General features: G+C 47.3%; 2 protein-coding genes across 5 annotated transcripts in view; one reads left to right on the top strand and one right to left on the bottom strand.

Annotated features, from left to right (window-relative positions):
• The window catches only part of NCOA5 (nuclear receptor coactivator 5), a 30213-nt gene extending 14274 nt beyond the window's left edge, over nt 1-15939 (top strand). For 2 of the 3 annotated variants that reach the window (XM_045981210.1, XM_045981211.1), the window contains 6 exons: nt 6481-6807; nt 8141-8277; nt 9465-9591; nt 11623-11822; nt 13184-13504; nt 13962-15939. In XM_045981210.1, coding sequence (XP_045837166.1) covers nt 6481-6807; nt 8141-8277; nt 9465-9591; nt 11623-11822; nt 13184-13504; nt 13962-14551 — 1702 coding nt within the window. In that variant the 3' untranslated portion in view covers nt 14552-15939. Of the gene's footprint in view, nt 1-6480; nt 6808-8140; nt 8278-9464; nt 9592-11622; nt 11823-13183; nt 13528-13961 lie in introns of all 3 variants that reach the window. The other variant, XM_045981212.1, reaches the window with a different exon arrangement.
• Nucleotides 15940-16707: 768 nt separating this feature from the next.
• SLC12A5 (solute carrier family 12 member 5) overlaps nt 16708-19289 on the bottom strand; it is a 37369-nt gene continuing 34787 nt past the window's right edge. For both annotated transcript variants that reach the window (XM_045981545.1, XM_045981546.1), the window contains exon 26: nt 16708-19249. In XM_045981545.1, coding sequence (XP_045837501.1) covers nt 19158-19249 — 92 coding nt within the window. In that variant the 3' untranslated portion in view covers nt 16708-19157. The remainder of the gene's footprint in view (nt 19250-19289) is intronic.

Here is a 19289-nt window from a genome sequence, read left to right as displayed (position 1 = left end):
CCTTTTTTTTTAATAGTAGATCCCTCTACCAAAAAAAAAAAAAAAAAACCTTGGAAGGGGCTTTCAAAATGTTCTCCCTACCAGAGACATAAATACAAATACGTCACTTCTATATAACTTTTAAAATATCAGCTTCCTCAGGGCACCTGGGTGGCTCAGTTCGTTAAGCACCTCACCTGCCTTTGGCTCAGGTCATTGACCCCTGTGTTGGGCTCCCTGCTCAGCAGGGAGTCTTTCACCCTCTCCCTCTGCCCCTCCACCCCACTCATGCTTGCTCACATGCACGCTCTTTCTCTCTGTCTCTCAAATAAAATCTTTTTTAAAAAGTAAAATATCACCTTCCTCAAATAATTTCTAAAATGAGGTTGTTTGGGATGTGAATAGGGCAGTAGCCTCCTGCTTCTTTTTGCAATCAATAGGAGGCACAGTTGGGCTAATTTAATCGCCATCAAGAATCAGTCTTCCCCCTTGGTGCTGTGTCCCTAACTGGGTTCCTCAGCGTGTTATTTAACATGACAAAGTGTCATACAGTTGTGCTTAATAAGGTTCAGGGAAGGAGGATATTCGCATTTCGTAAATCTGTTCTGAGCTCTGTCTAAAACCTGAGCAGAGAGTCCCAGTTTTTTATCTCTAAGAATAAAAATTTTAAAGCCAGACAAACTTGATACTGTATTCAAAACAGAACACTAATATTTTGATCACACTGATCATGGATTTTCTCTTATGGTATACCAATAAGGCAGAAATAAAATGGAATAAGTAGGCATGATGGATGATTAGTTAGCCTGGAAGAGGCTAATCATTTCTCTAAGGGTGAACACTGGATATCACTCTTTGAGTACATACTCCCAGTCAGAGCCTTGAAGTAATTCAAAATATACCAGTCTGTTGACAGCTGCCAAACTGCCTTCATTTGGCAACCCTAATCAGTTACGTGTCCCCCAGCCAGACAGAATGCATTGTTCACAGGCAGGGTAGGGGGGAGTATGTTTGTGGCAGATATTTCCCTGGAGTTGTATTTTAATGTGTTCAGTGTTGCTCCTTTTAATAAAATTGTTTCTAAACATGCTGGCAAGACCTTTGTAACACCTTGTTTTGCTGGACGTTAACCTTGACTGTCAAAATACCTAAGTATCTTTGGGAGTTTTCACAGGATTATCACCTCTTCAAAAGTCTCTGTAAGCCACAGTTCTGCTGGCATTGCTCTCTGTTTGGTAATGTGCCTCCCCAGTGACTCCAGCTGTCAGTGTGTAATTCTGACAGTATTGGTCCAGCCAAGCACAAAACTCTGCATCAGGGATCCCTGCTCTGGATCAAATTTCGGCCTGAATTCTCATCATTTAACCCTTGGACCACTTCATTGGACTTTTGAGTACATCGCTTAGTTACCATGTAAGCTGTCTAGCATTGGTGCTAGGCACTGGCCCTTACTTTCTTCAGAGACTGGACCATGATTCTGGTTGTACCTCAGATGTTCTCAGTTTCTATCTTCAGCTCAACACCCTGGCAATCCAGGTCTTGGAACATATCCCTACACAGATGTGGCCTCCAAGTGAGACTCTATTTCCTAAGCCTTCCTGTCTGACATTAAAAAGAACAAATAGAACTAATTTGTCTACACCAAAAGCTCTGCAGAGAATTTTCCCTGTGTGTTTGTTAAGGATGTTAGGCTTGGTGCATCTTGGTGAAAGTCATCGGGGATTGGCTCATCAGAAATATCCTAGCTGTAGACGAGTTTCTTATGTGGCTCAAGATGACTTCTATCTCCAGTGCTAATTCCTTTGATAACTACGTGCTCTTACGCTAGCTCTAGGTGGGCCTTGCAAGTTGAGATTCCAGGCTGTGATTACCTCTGCACTAACACTTAAAGAACAGCCATCGGTTCTCAGGAAGTGCTGCCTCTACCGACAAAAGAGTCATATTTGTGCTTGAGAAAATCAGCGTTCTTTCTGGGGAGAAGCATGGACACTTAAAAAATTTGGATCTGTGAGGTGTGATAACTCGTTGCACTTCCTATCCTACGAGCACCTACTGGCAAAATTCTGCACAAGTCTGTTGTCTCCGTTTCTCACAGTAACATGGAGCCATCATGGTGGAGGATCAACATCACACAGCAGCCAGCTGTTTTAGATAATGATATTTGTGGACAATATCTGCAACAGAAGTACCAGCAACTACTGAAGTTGGTTTTTTTTCAGGAATGGAAAAAGAAAAAAAAAAAGCTCGCCCTCCCAAGGAAAATATTCCAGTGAACAAAAAGGAGATGCTGACAAAAAAGGACAGAGGCCTTTCTCCCTGACATTCTGTAGAGCCAAGGCCAAAGAACTCCATCCTGGGCTTGAGGTTTCGGTCTGTGGAGGAAGAGAAGCATAAAGTCCATCACAGACTTCCAAGATGATCATCTGTCCGCTCTTACCCTGTAGGCTCTCAAACGCCTAGCGCTCTGCACACCTCTTGGTAGTCCCCGGAAGAGAAGCTCTTCTACCAGAAACGCATCACTCTACCATCTGAGCCATGGCTTCTCCCGTCACCCACCCGTCTCTTCCCTCTCAGATGTTTCCAAATGATGCGACTGCATTTCTCTCAAGGCAAAGAGCATTTGGCTTTGTCCCCAGCTGAATAGATGAGAAATGTGTAGCAATTTTAGTCGTTTGTCATCTGCCTTCAGTTTGTGGACTCCAGTGCTGAAATTTGTTTAACTGGTTCTGTTTAAAAGGTTCAGTTTCTTTTTAGCTTCTAGTGACCTGGTACCTGAGGGTACACTGCGGTTGTTCTCCAGTAAAACACCTCTGGGATGAGATTGTGAACCCTGTTGTGCTCCAGAAACTTGCTTTTAACCCACTTGTTATCTAAGGTCAAGCATCTCATTCAGAGGCTTCCTCCTTGTACACTCTGAATCCTGCACCCTGTACCTCCCTTTGTTGGCTGGTTCTTGTTTTGAGAAAGTTGTTGGGGCCAGCAGCAAGAGCCCTTTTGTTCTGGGGAGATCTTTGTTTGGGTCCTAAAGTGAGCCTAAAGGTTTTTTGTTTTTGTCTCTAGAAGAACAGCTTCTGCCACACTGCTCTGCTCGTCTTTTGGAGAAAGGAGAAAAGCTTTGCCTTTTCATATTATTGTCTTCTCTGTTCCTACTTCCACTGTTCTTTGGTTCTTTCCCCCTTGTGAATATCATCTTTTCTCCATTTTACCCAGAAAGCAATGAGGGAATTAGTAGTGTTGTTGCACATGGACTTTAGATTCATTGAGGGAAAGAGAGTGCTTGCCTTCTCAAACTGGAAGCATGAACTGAGACTTTGGGAATCTAGGGTTATGGTCAGCCTCCAGGGATGGAGGTAAGTAAGGTAAGTTTAAGGTATTTCAGTGGATTCAAAAGCATGAGGACAATATGGCATTTTTAATTATCCTAATGCTATGAATAATGTGCTATGACTTGGTGTTCTTAGCCATATCCCCAGCCCTCGTTGCCACCACCTGAAGGCTTTGTGTGTGGTCTGTGGTCTGTCAGGCTCATGGTATCTCTCTCGTCCCTGATTGCCAAGAACACTTGAAATCTGATTCTATCTCTAATGACTGCTTCTGACTGCTCCCCAAGGCAAGTTTATCTGCTGATCATTAATCCAAAAATAGTCTCTTTCCATAGGATCCTGAGTTTTTGCCCACATTATATACTCTATCAGATGTTATACATGTGAGGAAGATTCTAGGACATAATAGAAAAAAAACAAAGAATCTTGGTTAGTCTGCACTTTAATAGGAAAAATGTTTAGCGCTTCCTCATTTAAACTGCCTGGTCTCCCATGTTTGTGCCTGTAAATTAAGAGTGCGTGTGAGCCTTAAAATATATGACAAGGACTTTTCATAGATGCAGAATTGGCATTTAAATTCTTTTTATTGTGCCCACATGAAGTAAAATTGAGGCTTTCTACCAGACTTGATGGCATCATGATGGCTGCCTCATGTGTGTGATCATGGTAGATGACAAAAGTTTAGACAGAATATGACGCCTGTTCATAAGAGCCTTACAGTTGAGTTGAATAAATTCGATTTATTAAACATTACTGAACTGCTGCTGATGTCCTAGGTATCCAGAGACTACAGGAGAACTTACTCTTCAGTAGAGAAGCAGTGTAAAAAGGTAATGACAGAACCATGTGATAAGTGCAGTGATAGAAATACATACACTACAAGTTATAGGGCAGCTGCTGCATGCCAGACATAAACTGACCCAGTGGATTTACAGTGGAGAGTCAGACGGACAGCCCTTGTCCTCAGGGACTCACAGTCTAGTAGAGCAGACAGATGTTACACAAGTAAATAGATACGTCAAATTGTGATAAATGACAAGTAAAAACAGTGCTATGAGAAAATGTGGCCAGGATTTAAGGGCAGAAAATAAACTTTTAGACTATTAGAATCGAAGGTAAGAGACACATATTATGCTGAGACCTAGAGAACGAGTATGTTCTGTTCTTGCTGCTCAGGTAGAGGCGTCAGGAAAAGCCTCGGCTAGTTACAGCTGAAAGGCCAGTGTGGCAAGATAGTGTCGAACTTTGGAGGGGAGGGAATGAAGTTGGAGAAGACAGCCAAGACCATGCAGCCCCTGACTTAACCTTACTGGAGATTTTGGATTGAATTCTGAATACTTTGGGAAACCAGTGAAAGGTTTTTACATATTTGAAAAATCACTCTAGGATAATACAGAGAAAGATTAGAAAAGAGGCAGGAGCAGAAATGAGGAAGTCTTATCCCACGGTAGAAGTCTCTTGCTGTGGTTTTAGGGAAAGGTCATTATGGGTTGGCCTTCAGCAGTACTAACGGAAATAAACATGAACAGAATTGATACAAATTTTAGAGAAAGAATGAACAGAATTTGAAAATGGAATTGGAAGAGTGGATGGGGCTTTGGAAAAGATGACGTTCAGTTTCCTGGCGTAACTAACTGAGTAGGTAGGTGTGCCATTTATTGAGATGGAAAGGACTGAAGGAGGAGCATTTTTGTTGGGGAAGTTCAAGAGTTCGGGGCAGATTTTATGGAGGTGGTAATCCTTAAAGTAGGTCAAACAAGGAGACACCATTGTGAGAAGGTAACTATCAGATAAAGATGAGTAATAGAAATAGTAAGTGTTCTAAGAGTTGAGCCACAGGAAAGATCAACAGTTATTAGGGAGATTAGAGAAGATCTCTTGGAAGATTTGGGACATGAACTTTCCTGTGAGGATTGGGTGATACTGGCATTAGTGCAGGATATTCCAAGTTGAAAAACCATGTGAACAGAAATCCTGAAGCAGATAGGATCATTCTGGTTAAGTCCTAAGAACAGAACAGATGAGGTTGAATCAGGAAATAGGGGGAGCAGTAATAGTTGGGGAGGGTCCAGATTTGTTAGGGAGAGGTACCTAGAAGTGTGATTGTCAAGCTGTGATTAGTAACAGGTGGAAATCTGATAGTTAATCTGATGTTTATGTGTTGAATGAATTGAAATCTGGAAGATTGGTTTTTGGTTTGGTTTGGGTTTTTTGTTTTGTAAACTTGTGAATCCAGTAGGAATGAAAAAGGAAAGTGAACAAGGATTCAAGTGACTTAATGGAGAAAGGAAAGGAAGAATCGACATTAACTTTCAAGAACTTAAACCTTGGTAACCAGGAAGATAATTTCCAGCAGAAGTGAAAAAGTCGGGAATGGGACTAAGAAGTGGGTTGAATAAGAAGTTTAATTTTAGATATGCTGAGGTTTAGTTTCCAGTGGGGTAGAATGTCTCATGAAGCCCAAACATATCTGTGACTTCAGACACTGTTCAAAGAAGCAAAAAAGGAACCAGGTTCTGCATTAAACTCAGATTGAGAAAGACCACTACTCAGTAACTATGGAGAAGACAGAGAAGCTGAGTGTTCTTACACTTTACTGTGTGTCATATTGTACTTTTTCTTTTTTTCCCTTAATTTGACTATCCTAGATATTTTAAGTGATATTTTCTGTATTTCAGGAACAACTACTTTGATCACTGTTACTATATATGAAATTGTGCATTTGCTCTTTTTTTTCTTCATGAGTCTTCCTCCTTACTATGTCCCTCCAACTTTTCCCCCTTTTAAAATCTTTCAAACATGTCTAGTGGGAGAAAACAGGTTCTGGGGGAAAGGTGCTTGAACTTTGAAAACCTGTGGAGATTTAGATGATAGCGTGGCATGCGTAAGGAATACCAAACTACTCTGGGACAAATACGTGACCCCAGTCAAAACCTTTGGCTTTGGGTCTACATTCTTCTTTTGATGTCCTAATCTTTTGGGATCCTGGAACCTACTAGTCTTTATTTGCTAACCAGATGGGTGACTGTCTTTAAAATTTTAGTCATGTTCTCACTGTTTGGCTCCCGTGTTTTAGAGAAAAATGCTTGGAGAGGGTGGGGACTTCCTCCAATAAAGAGCTGAAGGGTTGGCTACCTTCGATTTCTTTGTCTTAGCTCCTCCTTGCTACCTCCCACAGAGATCCATATGGCTTTGGAGACGGTCGAGATACAAGACGTGATAGATCCCCAATCCGAGGAAGTCCAAGGAGAGAGCCCAGGGATGGCAGAAATGGCCGGGATGCCCGTGATAGCAGAGCCATGCGAGACCCCCGAGACTTGCGGGACCACAGAGATACCAGAGACATTCGGGATCACAGAGATAGCCGAAGTATGCGTGATGCTCGGGACATGAGAGACCTTAGAGACTTTCGTGATCTAAGAGACTCTAGGGATTTTCGAGATCACCGGGACCCCATGTACGACAGATACAGAGATATGAGAGACTCCCGAGAGCCCATGTACAGGTACATATACAGCCATCTGCTTAGATTTTTGTTGGTTTTTTTGATAACAGTCTTTTTTATGGGTGTTCTGTTGAACAAATTGAAAGCTTTGTAAGGGCAGTGACTTTATTAGCCTTGTATTTCCAATGTCTAGCAAGTGGCAGATGTGCTACTCAATAAATATTTGCTGAATGTGTGAATGTTTGATGAATTATGCTTAGTGAATGAATCTGGATCTCTCCATGTGACCTGTGAAAGGCAGCATTGTGCAAATGGGAAAAAAAGATGGATCGCACATTGTTTTGGCAATGCAGAAACACAGGGAAAATGTACATGTGGCCAGTAGGTCCAGGAAAAAACACTCAGCATCATTCGTCAGAAGGGAAATGCAGATCAAAGCCACCATGGGCCACCCCTTCATACCTACTAGGCTGGCTATAATCTCTGAATCGTTTATCGAGGCAAACAACAAAAGAAAGTAACAAGTATTGGCAAGGTGGGGAGAGAGAGAAGCCTTGTGCATTGTTGGTGGGCATGTAAAATAGTGTGGCTGCTGCGGAGAGCAGTTGGCAGGAGGTTCCTTAGAACATTAAATACAGCAGAATTACTCGAACCCATCAGTTCCACTCCCGGAACTGAAAAGAGGGACTCAAAACAGATCCTTGTATGTGAGTGTGCGTAACAGCACTCTCCACAGTAGCTGAAAGTGGGTCTAGCAAAAGATGAATGAATAAGAAAAGTGATCTATACAGTGGATTTGTATTCAGCCATAAAATGGAAGATAATTCTGACATCTGCTATAACAAGGATGGACTTTGAAAACATAATGCTAAAGGAAGTAATCCAGGCGACACAAAAGAACAAATACGGTATGATCCCACCAACATGAAATACCTAGAGAGAGAGCAAACTCATGGAGACAGAAAATAGATTAGTGGTTACAGGAATGGGAAGTAAAGAGTTTCTTCTTGGTGGGTACAGAGTTTCTGTTCTGAGTTCTGTTCAAGGTGATAAGAAATTTATCTGTATTTACATGAAATATTATATATGTCTGTATATTATCAAAATTAATATCAGTAGTTACTGTCAATTATTTTGCATTTACTTTAAGCCAGGAACTATTCTGAGAGCTTTCTGTACATCCTTCCAGTCATTTGCAAAGCAGGTTAACACAATCACAGCCACAGAGCTGATAAGCAGTGAGTCTCAGACACAGACCTCATTTGTCTAATCCCAAAGTCCTGCCTTACTGTGCCGCTTCCTCACAGAGGAATGCGTGTTGAAGAATTCTGTCTATCTGAGTTTTGCAGCATAGGTGAGTTTTAACTTTGTGCAAATTTGTTCCGCTTTTCAGGAGAGAAAGCTCTTATGACCGATACCTGCGAATGGACGACTATTGCAGGAGGAAGGACGATGCTTACTTTGACCGCTACAGAGATAGCTTTGATGGACGAGGCCCTCCGGGCCCAGAAAGTCAGTCTCGTGCAAAAGGTAAAGCAGCAGTTTATTTCTGTTACTGGTGAGACACTTGACAAATGGAACAGGAAACAAATAATTGACTGGAAAGGGACTGATGTCTTGGCGAAGCAATCCACGGAAAGGAGAAATGCAAATATACTGCTAATATGTAGGGAACGTACAGCTGAAAATAATTTATAAAATGCAAATTAGTACCGCCATCCGGTTTAGTCATGTAACAAGAAGAAATGAATATGGGATTCCAGCAGGAAGAAATGAACAAAAGATTGGAGCTAAAGAGGGTTAAGTGTTTGCTTTTTGCCAGTTAACAAAATAACTACAGCTGTTTGCACTGCCTGTGCATCATGTGGGGTTTTTTGTTTATTTATAATTTTTATCTAACTGCATCTCTTTTTAGGTAAAGACAAACATGGTTTTTCTTTTCTTTTTTTTTTTTAAGATTTTATTTATTTATTTGACAGATCACAAGTAGGCAGAATAGCAGGCAGAGAGAGAGGGGGAAGCAGGCTCCCCACCAAGCAGAGAGCCTGATGCGGGGCTCGATCCCAGGACCTTGAGATCATGACCTGAGCCGAAGGCAGAGGCTTAACCCACTGAGCCACCCAGGTGCCCCCAAACATGTTTTTTCAAAGCCTCAGTTTTCATAATACATCTTTAAAGATTTTTTAATTATTTCATAGTTGAATTAAGAAGCTCATTTTTAATTTATAATAAAACTTTACTGCATGATTTTTTTTTACAGAAAAAATTACAAATACCTGTCAGTAAGGGTCTTAAATAGTTGTCCCCAAAATGCAAATTAAAATAATAACAGAATACCATCTTTTACCTATTAAGTTGGTAAGAATTTTCAGAAGTGGCAATTCCCAGTATTGACTAAGATGTGGAGAAATAGCACTGAGTGATCCACCACTCTGAGGTGATAAGTTAGTAACAGCCTCTCTAGAGTAACAGCCTTGGTGTAGAGTGTATCAGATGACAAATTAGAAATGACCATACCCTCTAATCGAACAATTCCATTTCAGTGAATTTATAATGGTAAGGAACAATTACACTAGCTGTTTTTAGGAGGTAGACCAGAGTGTGTTTATGTTACGACCTTGTCCTACAAGTAGTTTGGGATTTACAATAAGCCTTGTGACTTATTTTTATAGAAAGTCACAGTCCATATTTCAGTTTGCCTTGTTGGTGTCTTACAGAGCGTTTGAAACGTGAGGAACGGCGTAGAGAAGAACTTTATCGTCAGTATTTTGAGGAAATCCAGAGACGTTTCGATGCCGAGAGGCCTGTTGATTGTTCCGTGATTGTGGTCAACAAGCAGACTAAGTAAGAATCCTTTGGTTATTTCTCCTGAGTAAGGAGAAACATCAGAAGAGAAATTAAGACGTCCTTTGGCAGCTGTACCCACTGGATTTGGGCTGTACATTCCAGCATTGCTCTCCTGTGTTTAGCCAGAGTTCTGCCTGTCAATTGTAGCTTGACAAAAAAACCATTGCAAATGGTCTTAGGCCCCAAAGGGAAATTTTTAGTTCGCTTCACGGGGAACTTTGGGTATGGCCATGTCCAGGGTCAAATCATGTCATCAAAACTTAGTCTCTGTGTCGCCTTCAAACTTGAAAACGCAGAAAGACACTGACCCTAAACATTTATCTTTGTAGCAGAAGCTTCTTTCCCAGTGCTTCCACCTAAAAGCCTGGAACTGTTTCTCACTGGACTGACCTAGCTTACTCTCCCATCCTTGAACTGGCAGCGCTGGGATGCCTTGATTGACCAGGGCTAGATTATGTGCCCATTCCTAGAGCTAAAGGTAGAATTAGGTCTGTGGAATCATGTGGACTCAGTAGAAGGGTGCATTCCCAAAGGGAAATCATGCTGGTCATGCAAAGCAGCAGATGCCCCCTTCATGGAAAAACCCTGAATCCCAAGTGCTTTGAGAGGTGCATGTCTCTGCATTTGTCAGCCAAACCTTCTTTGTGAAGGTCCGTGATCTTGCGGAACTCTTTTTTTTTTTTTTTTTTTTTTTTTTAAGATTTTATTTATTTATTTGACAGACAGAGATCACAAGTAGGGAGAGAGGCAGGCAGAGAGAGAGGAGGAAGCAGGCTCCCTGCCAAGCAGAGAGCCCGATGCGGGGCTCGATCCCAGGACCCTGGGATCATGACCTGAGCGAAAGGCAGAGGCTTTAACCCACTGAGCCACCCAGGCGCCCCGATCTTGCGGAACTCTTAAGAGACCATTCCGGCCAATCCAGTGTTCACGGTACCTTTTCGCGCGCCTCTTTTTCACATTCTTTCCTGAAGAGACCAAGCAGAAAGGCAGAAGGGAGCACAGCAGCTTGCAGGCTTTGGCACTAGCTATGTTCCCTTTCCCCCGGTGGATAGTAAATAACTTCATGTGTTTTCTAGCAGTTTGGGGTTAAAGAGCTAATTTCAAGGCAAGAGACTAGGGAAATAGGTGTTGAGACACCAAGCAGCAGGCAGAGTTCCCAGGCTCTGGGCCTTTGTTTAGAGGTAGATGCTGCTTTGACTGTAGATAGCTTTTTTTTTCCCTCGACACGTAGTAATAGCTGTCATTTTCCGAGTACGTACTCTACCACCCCTTGCTAGGCACTTTACTCAAATTATTTTTAATCTTCACACTCATCATATTACATGTATATTCATTCAGCTCATCTCTTAAATACATGGTGAAGCTCGCTACTGGGTGTGTAATGGTGCGCTCACACACAGGGCCCCTTCCTGTTGCTGAGCTTTACAGCCTAGTCAGGCAAGTGACGAAAATGGATGTATTGGGCGATGAGCCCTGGGAGAAGAAATACATCAAGTATCTAATTTAGATTGGAAGGAAAGTCAGGGGAGTGACATGAACCGAGCCATATTGTTCCTGTTTAATTGGTAAAGAAACAAGTTTGTAAGAGGTTAAGGGATTTGCTTAAATCTTAACAACTCTATAAGTAAATGTTAAGGCTGGGATCCAGATTTACCTTTGTAGCATTAAAGCCCATTTTTTTCCCTATTATATTATGTAGCCGCCCCAAAGACAGACATATGCCTCAAGTCTTAGGCAGCAGGATGGTGTTTAAGGAAGGACCACTGGACTACAGGGACCCAGAGAGGGACCCACGTACTAAGTACTGCACTAATGGCAACTTGTGTGTGACCATTCTGAGCTAGTTCACAACTGCTCTGAACTAGTGTAAGGGAAGGAATTGGTCTGGATTCTTGAAGAGGGCTTTGGGGAGGCACTGGATACACTAAGATTTGGACTCCCCTTAGGAGCACACGCTGCTGACAGGTGCAGCAGCTACAGACGGGGGTGGTCAGGCAGTCCTCACCTGGATCCTGTTTGTTTCTACAGAGATTATGCTGAATCTGTGGGCCGGAAGGTACGAGACCTGGGCATGGTAGTGGACTTGATCTTCCTCAACACAGAGGTGTCACTATCACAAGCCTTGGAGGATGTTAGCAGGGGTGGGTCTCCTTTTGCTATCGTCATCACCCAGCAACACCAGATTCACCGCTCGTGCACGGTCAACATCATGTTTGGAACCCCTCAAGGTACGGAAAGCCCCAGTGGGTCAGATTTCCAGAGGTAGTCACTAGTCATTAATTCTTTCATGCCTTACTCACAAGAAGCAGGTTTTGGCCACATGACTTGTAGGTCAGCTCAAATATGGCAGGGCCCTTTTATAAGTACACGCGAGGAGACCTGCATGGCCACGTTCTCATCTGATACTCTTTCAGTGGGTACGGTTTTCAGTGGATACAGTTCTGGGCCTGCTATAGAGAAGACATATTTAGCCCATAGGTAGAGACAGTGGGATCCCAGTAAATGTTTAACAGCTAGTTCTGGGGAGCAGGCAGGAGGCAGTGTGTACAGTATTTGCTGATCTCCATGATGTAAATGTTCCCACTGTGTCCTGTTTCAAGCCGCCAACATCAAGTCACTTCAGAAGAGAGGTGCACCATCAGCTCTCGTCCGTGAGAGCAGGCCCCGGTGCATCTCTGGCACAGGCTGCTCTGAGTGCGGCAGAACCCTCCCTTGCTTTCATCAGGCCCCGCAGTAAGGGGCAGAGACAGAATAGGCGATGAGGATGCTACCTGCGAGTGTGCTGGAGAAGTAGAAGGGGCAAGAGAGCAGGGAGGAGCCCCAGAAGTCCTCAAAGCCCTTCCCGGAAGTCGCTTTTAGTTCTTCGTACTCAGAATGCTGGGACTCGGCCAACGATGTCCTCGTCATTGCTCCTCCAGTGGGGACTTTTCCCTTTTCCCACCACACACGGAATCTCTTTGCCTGACAGGTTATACGCATAACCGCCAAATACATAAGGCTCTCCACTAGGTCATTCGGTCATTTGTCTCTCTGAGGACTGGTTCTCAAGATGCGGGAGGACATTTATGTAAAGTTCTGAGGCTTCTCACCACCCTGTAAGTCACGTTGCCCGCAGGTGAGGAGAGGAGGTTGTTTAGGGTTACATTTGATCTTAATCCATGACCTTTGAACTGATGAATTCAAAAACAGTAGGCCAGCTTTATCCCGAGCATCACAGGGGAGAGCCAGGCTTTACAGAAGCCCTTTTTTTGGCCCCCCACAGCCTGCCTCCCATGCTTATTCCCTATGTGGTCTTTTTGAATCTGTGGGAGACTGTCGTGTTTCTTTGATTTTTGCTACCAGTCTGTGTGATCTAGGAATTCCCCCGAAGAACCAGCTCTGTGGAAGGTGTGTGTTCCCCACCAAAGAAATCTATTCACTTTTCTTCCCAGCCTTCATCTCCTTTCCCCCCTGCTCCCCATCCCAAGACTTTTTGTCACCAAAACGGTTTTCTTGCTGGTTTGAGGTTAGGAAAGGCCTGGTAGACTCCAGCAGGTAGGCACTCAGGTGTATTAGGGTAGAAAATAACTCCTGCCGTTGTCTCCTACAGAGCATCGCAACATGCCCCAGGCAGACGCCATGGTGCTCGTGGCCAGAAATTATGAGCGCTACAAGAACGAGTGTCGGGAGAAGGAACGTGAGGAGATTGCCAGACAGGCAGCCAAGATGGCCGATGAGGCCATTCTGCAAGAAAGGGAGCGCGGAGGTCCCGAGGAAGGAGGGCGCGGGGGACACCCTCCGGCCATCCAAAGCCTCCTCAACCTGCTGGCAGATAATCGGTACCTCACTGCGGAGGAGACTGACAAGATCATCAACTACCTGCGAGAGCGGAAGGAGCGCCTTATGAGGAGCAGCACCGACTCTCTGCCTGGTGAGCTACGTGGCAGGGCCGAGGTGAAGTTCTGACTCTGCATTTCTCTAACCCCCAGGCTCTGTTGGGAGGGTGGCAGGCCCTACTCTTTGGGGTGGGTAAGGGGAATGAGCCCATGCCCTGGGTTCTCCCACGGGCTACCCTTATTGATGTAATGATAACTTAAGATTTGGGTACTGAATTTCAGTCCCTGTAGTGAATGTGGTGACGGGTGGGCTAGGATTGCTGGCCACCTGGTGACCGAGTTGGATGCCCTTTTGTCCTTAAGTCCTCTAGGGCACCTGAGCTGTTTCCTGGAGACAGCACATATCGTAAAGTAGCTCCTTGGGGAAAGTGATGTTACAGTCTGTGCATTTTGTGATTGATGTGATCAGTGATTGTTGTTCTTCCCTGGCTGCTAAGCCGCCTGCCCAGGGAGGGTACCTTCAACTGGATACCTCCTCCTTCTGTCTTTTAGGCCCGATTTCCCGTCAACCACTCGGGGCGACCTCGGGTCCCTCGCTGAAGACACAGCCAAGCTCCCAACCGCTCCAGAGCGGCCAAGTGCTCCCCTCTGCTACACCCAGTCCAGCTGTACCCCCCACCACCCAGCAGGAGCTTCAGGCCAAAATCCTCAGCCTCTTCAATAGTGGCACGGTTGTGGCCAATAGCGGCTCTGCATCCCCCTCAGTCGTTGCCGGAAACACCCAGAACCAGAATTTTTCCACAGGAGTGAACAGCCAGCCTCAGCAAAGATCACAGGCCTCTGGCAATCAGCCTCCAAACATTTTGGGACAGGCAGGATCTGCTCGGAACATGGGCCCCAGACCTGGGGCTCCTTCCCAAGGGCTCTTTGGCCAACCTTCCAGTCGCCTGGCACCTGCCAGCAACATGGCTAGCCAGAGGCCTGTGTCTTCCACAGGTATCAACTTTGACAATCCAAGTGTACAGAAGGCTCTGGACACCCTGATCCAGAGTGGCCCTGCTCTCTCCCACCTGGTTAGCCAAACCACAGCACAGGTGGGGCGACCCCCGGCCCCGCTGGGATCTTACCAGAGGCATTACTGAGGCTCAGTCTGTCAACTACCCCCAGTCCCTTCATCCCCTGGCCTCCCACCTACTGCGTTCAAATAGAGTTATTTGGAGGATGTTCTCTGCGCCTCTCCAGGTCTACATCGAATGTTTCTACCACCTGCTCTCACTTCTGCCCGAGGCTGTGTTGCTTATTCCTTCCAGAGTCAGAGTTTATACTGCATTTGGGGGTGTATCTTTTTTTGTTGTTCCTGTTTTTTGTTTTGTAGAAAATAAATATCTCTGGGGTCGCTTGGGCAGTATAGATGTCTGGGCTCAGTTTATATGTCATGGGTTTCTCTGGTCTCTCTGTCCACTGATTCGGAGGTGGGGGAGTGGCAGGCAAGAGGAAGCCAGGCCCGATAGGCTGAGTTTGGAATGGCACTTTCATGTCATTCGCCACCGCCTTTGTTCATTTTGAAGCTGCCAAGGTTTTCCAGCTTTGCACAGGCCAACCAGATCTCAAGCTCCTGTCTGCAGCTCCTGCCTAAGATTGCAGAGGACCAGCCTGGGCTTCGCCAGCACGGCGCCGTCATCATGCCCCCCAACCCATGTGTACGGGGTCTGCTTGAGGACTCACTGACCAGCTGCCCTGGAGTTGTCGAGAAGTGTCCATGGCAGCCATGGAAGCAGGCGCTTTTCTGCATCATCCAGGGTTGTGGGTTTAGAGTTTTGTTTTGTTTTTTCCTTCATTTCACTGGAGGATCTCCAGTGGGCTGAACAGCTCCCGTCACCAGCAGTTCAACAAGAACTGTGAATCTGGACCCTGACCACTCTCACCCCTTTAACATTTCTGTCAGCCTCTCCCTCTCCAGCACTAGTTTCATGGAGGTTCTGAGAAGGGAGCTCTAGACTCTGGCAGGAAACACCTTTTTTTTTTTTTTTTTTTTTTTTTTTCCCAGTGATTGTTTTGAGCTTTTGGTTCAGAAATCAGGTTCTTATTTTCATCTGGATTCTTGTTCTGTTTTCTGAGCAGCAGGAAGTAGGGACCATTTTGATGTCAGACTTTTGGTAGCTGGACATGTCCTTAATACAGGTGGCTGTTCATAACTTTTGAACCAGAGTGAAATTATTAGAGGGAGGACTTCTGGCTGCTTCTCTAAATGGAGCCAAAGCAAGCTGCCCTCTCCCTAGGGATGGTGCTCGTTAGAGCCCTGTGGATCACAGTCTCAAGGGGCCCCTGGCAGGACGAGGGAGAGCAGTGACTTCAGCTGAGTCCCTACCAGTGGCTGAGTAAACAAATGATTTCAAAAATTCAAGGTTCCCAGGTGGCAGCGTTTTATGTTCTGACATGTTTGTGTTATAGAGTGTTTTTTTCCTCTTTGGAATTCTGTGTTGTTAATAAGATGAGATGATTACTTTTTAATTAAAATGAAAAAGTAAAACCTGTGTTGTCTTTTTGGGGTGTTCTGTCTGCAGGGGGCATTCCCTCCCAAGGTCAGAAGGTGAAGGTCCCTGATATAGCCCTGCCTGACTGCTTTCCGTCTGGCGTGAGGTCTGCCCCCCTTGTCCTCCTCCGGTGATCAGGCCTGAAGACCTCCTGAGCCTGGGCTGTCCTCATGCATCCCACCTACTTAGAAGCTTTCTTAACATTCCAGAGCTACAGCCTATTGGCTGATGACGATGTAGTGTTAAACATCCTTGTTTGTGTGGCAGCAGACTTGTCCTCTTAACTCTAGGAAAGGAAAACAGGACCCTGAGGAGGCCCTTGCTGGCCAGCGGAGCAGGGCACCCTCCTGTTTTGATTCCGTTCAGTTGCCACCCTCTGTTCTGTCCATTATATGTGAGGAGCTGGCAGAACCATAGAGTCCAAAAAGCCGTGGGAGCCTGGAAGGGCATTCAGTAGGCCCCACCAGGACACTCTGGGGAAGGTATGGTGAAGTGACTGGCACTAGGCCTCCGAGGCCTGGGGATAGCACTGAGCCTGACCTGCCTAGTGCTTGCCTTCATAGGATGTTGGCAGTGCTCTCCAGGACAGGGCCCCACAGCCAGAACACAGACCAGGCCACCAGACCTGGAGGACCAGCCCAGCCGCCTTCTGCCAGTGAGAGGGTTTGATGAGGCCGGGCTCCCGGAGAGCCACGGTGAGTGCCCCTCTTCCCACCTGCTCACTCTTCCCCCTTGGGTGTCCAAACAGCACACCTCAGGCTGTGAAGGGTATAATAAAATTATTTTTATTGCATTTTGTGCAGACGGGAGTCTAAAAAATACAGTAAAAGCTGTAAAGCATTAAATGGGAGCATTCAACAATAAAGGAAAGAACCAACGCGCTCCTTTCCGTATTGGCACAAAGAACACAAGATCAATACTGAGGCAGAATGCGGAATACTGAAACACTGAAAATTAAAGGCAGGCCTAATAATAGTAATAAATAATCTTGATTTGGTTTGCAACCTCTCCTATTTACAAGGGTTTTCAACTTCATTGCATTGCCCTGCACATAGATCGTCTAAAACAAAAGCAACACTAGTTATCACTACAAGGCTATTGAAATATTGCACTCAGAATAAAAGTCACTTGAATGGACATGAAACATCTAGCTACAATGATTATAAAGATAATTTGATGAATGACTGGTGATAACATTCATAACAAATATTGCACATGTAGCACAGAAAAGTTGGGTTTTGTTGTGGGATGTTTGTCTTCCTCAACGGAAACTTTGCTCTTGCCAACCGGACATTCTGGGCCCAGATAGTGCAACTTTGGTTCCCTAATTGGTGTTGATACAGACCCCTTCCTCTTCTGCCCAGCCCACCACTTTGCCTAGGATGTTCAGAACACCCAGAAGCCTAGGCCCAGCTGTGTTTCTCAGAGGGTGGTATTTAGGAAGATGCAGGGGGGGTCAGGTGGGGGCCGGGGTTGGTGTCTTAATACTTCCAACTTTCTGAAGAGTCTATCTGGCCCCCTCACCAAATCTCAGAGGGCTTGGCCCAACAGGCAGACGTCCAGACCGACCTCCAGCCACACCTGACCCAGTCTATAGATGGCAGCAGCTCCAGCTCTCTGCCTTGGGCTCAAAGGGAAGGAGGTGGTGAGGTCAGGCGTACCCAGGAGCCCCAGCTCCGTCTGGGAGGTGGGCAGGATGTCTAACTAGGTGCAAACGTCAGGACCCTGGGGCTGGAGGTACTGAACCCAGAGCGCGCTGGAACGAGCATGCAGTGCCTATCCCCCTTAGTAACGTGCCCTGGGGGGAGGGAACCCGCCCAATGCGCCTTCTCTAGGGATAGAGGGCGCCTCTGACCGGGCTGCTTGGAGCAAAAGCGCCAAGGATTAGAGTTGGAGAAGCCAAAGGCTTTGGGTCCTAGTTGGAGGAGGGCAGAGAGGCGCTAAGAACAAAGCACATGGCGACCCCAGCCCTCCCCCAGTCCCAGGTGTCTGGGAGACGCAACTAGAGGCCGATGCTGGGCAGCGAGGCCGGGCCCGGCACGCGGAGAGGGCGACTGGGTCCTCGAGGCCGGAGCTGCCAGGTGGGGACAGAAGAGGGTACATCAGGGGCAGCGCTGGAGCCTCCCCGGTGGGTCTGGCCCCTAAACCCAAATCGCCCCCCTTCCTCCCTCGCCTGTCCCAGGGACGCAACTCCGGGGAGGAGACGCCGTCCAGCTCCCCGGCTTCAGTCTTTGGCGAGGAGCCATGGGATAGGGGGAGCTGGCGACAAGCCGACGAGGAGAGACGCCTGCTGCCCCAGCGAAGGCACGGGGGCGGGGCTTTCTCGGTCTTTCCCCATCCCCGAGGAGCCCCTCCCCTGCCCTGGAGCCGGCACGCCGGGAGCCTAGAGGAGGCCACGCGCTTCCCCGCAGCCGCTGGAAGGCGGATCCAGGAAAAGCCGGACACTGGTCTCACCCCATCTCCGAAAAGAGCTCGTGGGAAGGGTCGGAAGCCAGGGGCGCGCGGGAAGGGCGAGGAGGCGAGAGCGGGGCGAGGGTGCCGAGGGGCCAGGACCGCGACTCCCGCCTAAGCCGAAAGCACTTCTGCTCCCAAACTCTCGGACGTCCAGGAAAACCCAGCCTCCCCGAGGCCGCCGCCTCCCCCGGGTGCCCCAGCGGGAGAGCTCGGCAGTGGCGAGCAGAGAAGTCCGTTGCGCTTCTAGTCACAGAAATATGGGGACGTTAAAAATACACGCGATGTCTCCTGTACACTATGTATAGGCGCGGCCCCGCGCTGGGGGGCGGCGGATCCGGCCGAGCGCGGCCTCCCCACCGCGCGCCCTCGGGACGCCGGGACCCCGGCCCGCGCCGCGGCGCCGAGGACCGGGCGGGGCGGGGGAGAGGACCGGGCTGCGAGGCCCGCCGGGACTCCTCACGGCCCCGCGCCCCCCGCTCTCCGCGCCTCCCCGGCCTTATTGCAGCGTCTCCTCCCGCAGGGCTAGGCCGGGCCCGCGGAGCAATGCGCCGACGGGGCGCCCGGGCTCCGGCCTCCGCTTGGGGCGGTCCTCTCCGAGTCAGCCCCGAGCGGCGTGGCCTCCGGGCTTCAGGCAGCGGGGAAAGGGGCCAGGGCGCGGGCACAGGGTCTGTATGTAAACGGTGACAGCGGCGGGGGGCGCGGCGAGAGCTCCGGGGCCGCCGGCCGGGCGCGCTCGGGCCCGGGTGGCAGGTCCTGGCTCTCAGGAGTAGATGGTGATGACCTCGCGGCCACCGCCGCGGACCAGCATCACACGGTCCAGGTGCTCGGTGAGGACCTCGAGGAACTCCATGTCTGAGCGCGCGTCAAGGAGAAAGCCCGTCCCTTTCCCATC

The sequence above is a fragment of the Meles meles genome, chromosome 16, assembly GCF_922984935.1.
Source record: "Meles meles chromosome 16, mMelMel3.1 paternal haplotype, whole genome shotgun sequence".
NCBI lineage: Eukaryota > Metazoa > Chordata > Mammalia > Carnivora > Mustelidae > Meles > Meles meles.
The sequence above is the reverse complement of the archived record's forward strand: the minus strand, read 5'-3'. Positions and strand labels throughout refer to the sequence as shown.